Genomic DNA, 6893 nt, shown 5'->3' on the forward strand with positions numbered 1-6893 from the left:
ACTAACCTTTTAGGATTCTGGGTATTTTATTTTTATTGCAACAGGAAAAACCCAGCAGCTGATTAGAAATCTTAAAACCAAAGTATAAGATCAAATCAGGACCAGACTTTTCATGCCTACTGAGAAATTACTGCATCAAGCATATTAGATAACCAATAAACTTAAATTCTGCAAATTCATTTAATATTACTAATTATATGAGGACTGCAGAAAATACTGCTATGAATAACAATGTCTGTATATATGAAAGAAGTATTTCACACACACACACACACACACACACATGAAAATGAAACTCAAAACTCATCTTCACAAGAACACTAAATGGTCAGATTTAAAACTCACTTCACTTACCATTCTCAATGACATTTACAGCCATAGTGCTTATATCTTTAGCACATACAGCCTGAGAGTCCCCACTGGGAGCATTATAGGTACTCAGTCCAGTCATTGGGTTGATGTACACTGTCTTGCCCAACGATGCATCAAACTGGTGCAACCACTCAAATGAATGCAACTGTGGTTTCTCATTATCTACTGCATTTGAATCATCTGTAGCATCTTCCAAATTACTGGACACAATCATGCTTTGAGATTCATAAACTTTCACAGCTTGCTTTGTAGATTCATTCATAATACCTACATCTTCACAGGAACCTTCAGAATCCACCTCTCTATCAGACAAAGTTAAATTATTATTTTGCGAGACTGTATATTCTCCATCAGTGCCAATAAAACTACGTCTTACAGTATCTTCAACATCCTCTGATCTTCTGCTTGAGCTTCCCATATCATTAACCTGTTCATTAGATGTTGAGGCAAAAGAGCAACTCTCTGTCCATTCTTCTTTTTGGGAAAATTGAGGAATTTGACAGGTACTTTGCAAAACATTATTTTGAGATGACAGTTTCCCTATGTCCTCATCATTTTGTCTTGACCATGCTTGAGATTGTTCTGAAGATGGCCCTGTGGATTCTGTACTTGAAACTCCTTGAAGGCTTTTCTTCATTTGAGATAATTTAGAAGCAAGTGTTCCTGTTATCTCAGTGTCAGAAACATTTTTCTTTCTGATTTGCAAGGAATCTCCCAGTGTTACAGGACTTACATTAAAAGCTTTTCCATTTAATAATTTTTTCCCCATGGAATGTTGAGACTTTTTAAAAGAAACCAGGCAATCACTGGCCTTAATATTAGACACACCGTCCTTGTTAGGAGGACTGTCTGTATTCACATCATTGAGAAACCTACCACAGACTGGAATCTCATCTTCATCCCTCTTTTCCATATCAGCTATTGATGATGTACTTTTTATATTTCCATAATGTCTCTTAAATCTATCCAATGAGCCCAGCTTTCGATGTAAGCTTAATTTTGTAAAGCCACCGGATGTAGGCTTAAGTGAAAGTTCAGCCATTTGTCTACATTTAGTTGCACTGTCTAGAAGAGGAACTGAACCTGAAGAACCCACAGAACTATTTTTTTTGATATATGGTGCCCCAAAACCCACATTATCATTTACATGAACTGAACCTACCTTATTCTTTTGATTTGACAGATTTCCCATTTCTATGCACTCGTCTGTACTTTCTGTAGGATTTATTTTGTTTGTTATCTTTAAATATTCTTGACTATTTAGAACCTGTCCTAAAAATCCCTGTCTATTTTCAAATACATCCCTGGCACTTACTGGGCCTAATTTAGACTGCCTGCTTAAAGGACCATTTCTTTCTCTTGTGCTATGTGGTTGCTGCTGATTTTGCATCAAGTGTGTTATAAGGCCTGTGGAACAGAGCCTCATTGGTCCCCATCCAATTACCTCTGCTCCATTAGTATCTGATCCTGTAGAAAGTTCCTTGTCCTCTTTCACTGTCTTATATTTTCCCTGCAAGTCACATCCCAAAACAAATTCATACTTAAACTCATTAGCATCTTCCACCATTCCTGCATGTTCTACTGTGACAGAGTTCAGCCCACTTTCCCGAAATACCTCATCTTGTTGATTACTTATATCTTTATCAGATTTCTCGGTGCAAAGGGAAGTACTGGCATGGTTGTCTATTTCTAATGCAACTGATCTGTCCTGCCCACCACATTCTTGGGGCAACTTGGAACTTGTTACTTCAATCTGTGGGTTAACCAATATACATGACGTTTCCTGTAGGTTATTCAATTCAGGGAGATTTGGAGTAGTGCCATTTTTATTGCTCAAAAGATTGTCTAATTTACTGTTTTCAAGTTCAAGAACAGTTTCATTGGTACCAGTTAAATCTGGGCAAATACCTACTCCCTCCACATTGTTAATAGGTTCTGTGTGATCCGATGCAGTCTTTGCAAGAATTATTTTCCTTTTGACAGACTTTGATTGCAGATTAAACATTTCATAAGAATCCACAATATTATCACAGGCTCTTTTAAAACTCTCCTGCCTGCCTGTCTCCTCTGGGATAGAAGTCTGTAAAGCTACAGCATTATCCAAACAAAAGCCATTGTTTTCATTAAACTCTTTAATGTCTTCACCACACAGCTCAATATATAGATGTTCTCGCTTTAAGAATGCTTTTATTCCTTCTTCAATGCAAATCAGGAGAGCAGCCCAATTGCGAAACTCTATGAGAGTTTTTGCAGGTTCCAAACACACGTCATACTCATCATATTGACACTTCACATTGATAACAAAGACTCCATAGAGCTCTGAGCCAGAGCGATGACGAGCGGGACTTGAAGTCAACGATCCACTTTTTGCCTTAGATATAACACTTTGTTTTCTTAGTAAAAAATCAATAAGTTTATGCAATCTTGTTTTTAATACCAGTCTATTATTTACATATAAAAACTGAATATTTTTATTGTAATGTCCTTCAGTACTGACAAAACCACTGATTTCAAATCCTCCAGACTTGTAATTTATTTCTCGTAATTTCTGTGATTTGCTTAGACCATAAATCTGAGAAAAGCGTGAGCACATATCTTTTGTCTTGGGCAGCTGAAGCACCATTGAGCAGGAGGTATCATTTCTTAAAGAAAAGGAGACAAAAGGATGAATAAGTGAAATGGCTTCTATTTTATGCCTCACTCTCTCCAGTTCCAGTATGGAGTCCATGCACTTTCTCCGCACAGGTAAGTGACAGAATAAGTTGTACACTGCCACTGTTGTTCCAGCACTTGGTCTATTCAATTCCGTCTCACAAACTTCCAGTCCTTTCCCATTGTGAAACATTTTCAGGAAGCTTTTTGCTATTTTATTTGTCTTGGATGATATTTCTAGGATGCTAGCCATGTTTGCAATGCTTGCCAAGGCTTCTCCACGGAAACCATAAAAACGTAGATTCTCTAGGTCCTCTACTGAGCAGCACTTACTAGTAAAATACCTATTCCCAACTTTGCTGAGATCTTCTTTTCCCATACCACTGCCATTATCCACCACCTGGATCTTAAATGTTTCCAGATCAACTCTAACAGCCACACAAGTAGCTTTAGCATCTATGCTGTTAAGAACAAGTTCCTCAGCACATTGCCCCAATGAGTTGATGGCCACTCCAGACCGGAAACAGGCTTGTACTTCTTCAGGCAAGCATTTGATCATTGCAAAGCAGTAAGGAAAAATCCGGAGACTGGAAATATGTCACTGCTTGTTCTGTTATCTCCTGTTGGAAAACAAATAGTTCAAAGCTTAATTTAAAGGGCTTTTAAAAAAAGAAAAGAGAAAGACAAAGCCTTCACAAATCTCTTTTGTGGTTGTTGTGTGTCTTCAAGTGATCCCTGATTTGTGGTGACCCTATCATGGCAAGTTTCTCCAGGGGGGCTTTGCAACTGCCATCCTCTGAGGTTGAGAGGATGTGACCTGCTCAGGGTCCCTATTGGGTTTATATGTCCAAGCCAGGATTTGAACCCTGGTCTCAGAGTCCTAGTCCAATGCTCAAACCACTACGTCTCTCTGGCTCTGTCACAAATCTCTTAGCACTTCCCTAGCATGTTCCTGTGGCCATTTTTGTTTTATCTGTTCCAGTCCCTAGATTAGAAACATCTAGTTTCAGAATACTGCTTCAGCTGCAGAGGAAGGCAATGGCAAACCTTATCTGAATACATCTTGCCAAGAAAACGCCCTGATAGGCTCACCTTAGGGTCGCCATAAAGTTGGATACGACCCAAAGGCACACAACAACAAAAAGTGACAAAATACTGATTATCATCAGCAATCAATTTGTGGTTCAGGTGACCTTGGGCAAGTCACACTCTCTCAGCCCCAGGGGAAGGCAAAGGCAACGCTGCTGGAGAAGCTTGCCATGACAATAATTCAAAGATATAGCCGTGTTGGTCTGTAGAATCAGTCTGTAGAGAGACTTTGTAGCCTCTTTGAGACTCACTCAAAGAAAGAAGGTGGCAGCATGAGCTTTCAAAGACTTAAGTCTACTTCCTCAGGTGCATTTGGGGAATATAGTATGCAGAGAGATCTGTAGCCCCTTTGAGACTCAGTGAAAGAAAGAAGAGGGCAGCATGAGCTTCTCCTTCCTCTCTCTCCCAATGCACCTGAGGAAGGAAGGAGACTGAAGTCTTTGAAAGCTCCTGCTGCCCTCTTCTTTCTCTCAGTGACTGAGTCCCAAAGGGGCTGCATGAGCTCTGCTGACCTGCCAAGAGAAGGCCAGGATAGGTTTGCCTTAGGGTCGCCATGAGTCTTGAAGGCACACCGCAAACACCCCCCCCCCCCCGGGGAGGAGAAACAGCCAGCAGCGGCGTTGTCCTTATTCTGCGCAAAGGGAGCTTGGCCTGCCTTGCCTGCAGCCTCAGGGCCGGGAGAGAGCAGCAGCAGCAGCAGCAGCAGCAGCAACGCCGGCCTCTGCCTCCTCCTCCTCCTCCCTTCGGCCTGAGGCAGTGGGCCCCAGACTGTGCCCTTTTAAGAGATTTTGGACTTCAGCTCCCAGAAGCCTCGGCCATGTGGGGCCATACTCTGGGATTCTGGGGGCTGGAGTCCCAAATCCCTTGAAGGGCCGTTCTGGGAGCACAATTCCCCCAGTCCCCTCCCTCTCTCCTCCGCCTTCCTCCCCGGAGAAATTCACCTCCTCCTCAGCAGACTTCTCCCGCCGCCTCAGCCGTTAAGCGCCGGTTGGCGGGGTTTCTAAGGGGAAGGGGAGGAAGGCTCGAGGCTCATTTTGCAGCGCAGGACGGAGCGCCTCGCGGGGCACCCTGGGCCTTGTAGTTCCACAACCTTCATGCCCCCGCTTCCTGGCGCCATTTCCCTTCCACTGTAATGTTAATGAGGTGTCAAGTTACCACAAATCACTACACAATACACTCTTCCCTCACATTTGCAGCTTTGACTTATTAATATGTTCTCTCTAGGCATATCTAGGTCCTCCAGTGCAACTCCATGGTCAACTGTAACCTAAAGTCACACTGAAGCATGAATTTCTATTTATATTAATGTGTTTAGTTTTTGTTTTGTAATGTCCTACATCTTTTCTTGAACATCCTACATTTTGCAGTGCCTTGTCCTCCTTTGGAGTTATGACGCCTGATCCTGGATATGTATCTTCATTTGTGTGTCGGCTGCCTTAGTTTCCGACTTATGACAACCGTGGGGTTTCTTGGGGTTTGCCATTGCCATCCTCTGAGGCTGAGAGAGCATGACTTGCCTAAGGTCACCCAGTGGGCTTCATGGTCAAACTGGGAATCGAACCCTGGCCTCCAGTATTCATAGCCAGGTGCTACTGATCAGGGATGGGATGATACAGTATTTAGTGTTTCTTAAACTAGCCCCTATATGCAGAAAACATTGTGCCCAGAGGAGGCTTAGACTCAGAGGCAGGAGGAGTGAAGATTGAAGGAGGGAAAGATCAGCAATCTAAGATTTGTGATACAATAGGTGAAACCAACAAAGCCCTGAAACAATTACTGAAGAAGGTCAATGAGGACAGTGGCAAGACAGGCTTAAGGTTGAACATCAAAACAAAACAGAAGATTTACAAGAGTTCACCCTAGATAATGAGAAAATTGAAACAGAGGGCCTGAACAGACAGGCCAAAATAAAGCTGCTTCAGGCCACTTTGGAGGTATGCTGCTGTTACCCATGCTGCTTCATATAAATTTTGGTATAAATGATAACCCTTAATGACCCCTAGATGAACTCTGTCCACCATTGCCAGCAAGGCACAAGGACATGTACCACACCCCTGAGGGGTACCCACATCATCATATCTAGAGAGTCGCATAAGAGGATTATCATAGGACCAGGAAGAGCAAATATTTGCCTTGCCTGAGGCTCTTGCCTCCCCAGGGTCTGTTGTCCGAGCAGCTTAAGACCACTAAGACAATCAGACAGGGACATCCAGGTGAAAAGCAAGTAATTAAACACCTTTGTTCTCACCATCAAGCACCTTTGCCAGAGGCAAGATTTTGCCTATAAATATCATCAGATTTGCCTGTTCACTGGGCCAGTCTGGATTTCAGGGGGAAGCTCTGTCCCCTTGAACCCTGACCTGGCTCCTGACTCCTGATTCCTGGCCAGTCATTCCATGGCTGAGCCTCATGCCATCCTCATCATATTCCATTTGGATTCCTGGAGGGAGTCTACATTCTGGTACGTATCACCCCAGTGATGCCTAAAATCCTATTCCATGCTAACCTATGCTTTTCCTGAGCCTTGTATGTGTGTGTGTATGCTAGTGAATCGTATGTGTTTTTCCCCCTTATAAATAAATTGGTTATTAATTCTAGAAGTCTGTCTCAGCTCCATTTGTTGGGAGGCCCTGGTCTACTCCGTATACATATCGGGAGACGATCTTGGTGGGCTCTTGTAGCCAGCCCCCCTCTTGCAATATTTGGACTAATAACAACATAATAAAATTCCCCTAAACAGACCGTTGGCTACAATTTGGTGGAGAAAGCTTGGGCATAGA

The 6893-nt window shown here is 42.7% G+C and overlaps 1 protein-coding gene across 7 annotated transcripts in view; it reads right to left on the minus strand.

The window, feature by feature from the left end:
• The window catches only part of MLH3 (mutL homolog 3), a 23212-nt gene extending 17178 nt beyond the window's left edge, over positions 1 to 6034 (minus strand). For all 7 annotated transcript variants that reach the window (XR_016280999.1, XR_016281000.1, XM_089522225.1 and 4 more), the window contains exons 1-2: positions 5055 to 6034; positions 355 to 3644 (exon numbers count right to left, since the gene is read on the minus strand). Coding sequence is in view for 5 of the 7 variants with exons in the window: in XM_089522225.1 (XP_089378351.1) it covers positions 355 to 3583 (3229 nt within the window). In the remaining 2 variants the exon portion in view is untranslated. The remainder of the gene's footprint in view (positions 1 to 354; positions 3645 to 5054) is intronic.
• Positions 6035 to 6893: the final 859 nt, after the last annotated feature.

Source organism: Sceloporus occidentalis, unplaced genomic scaffold (assembly GCF_023333645.1).
Source record: "Sceloporus occidentalis isolate IW3139 unplaced genomic scaffold, rSceOcc1.0.p SCAF_4, whole genome shotgun sequence".
NCBI lineage: Eukaryota > Metazoa > Chordata > Lepidosauria > Squamata > Phrynosomatidae > Sceloporus > Sceloporus occidentalis.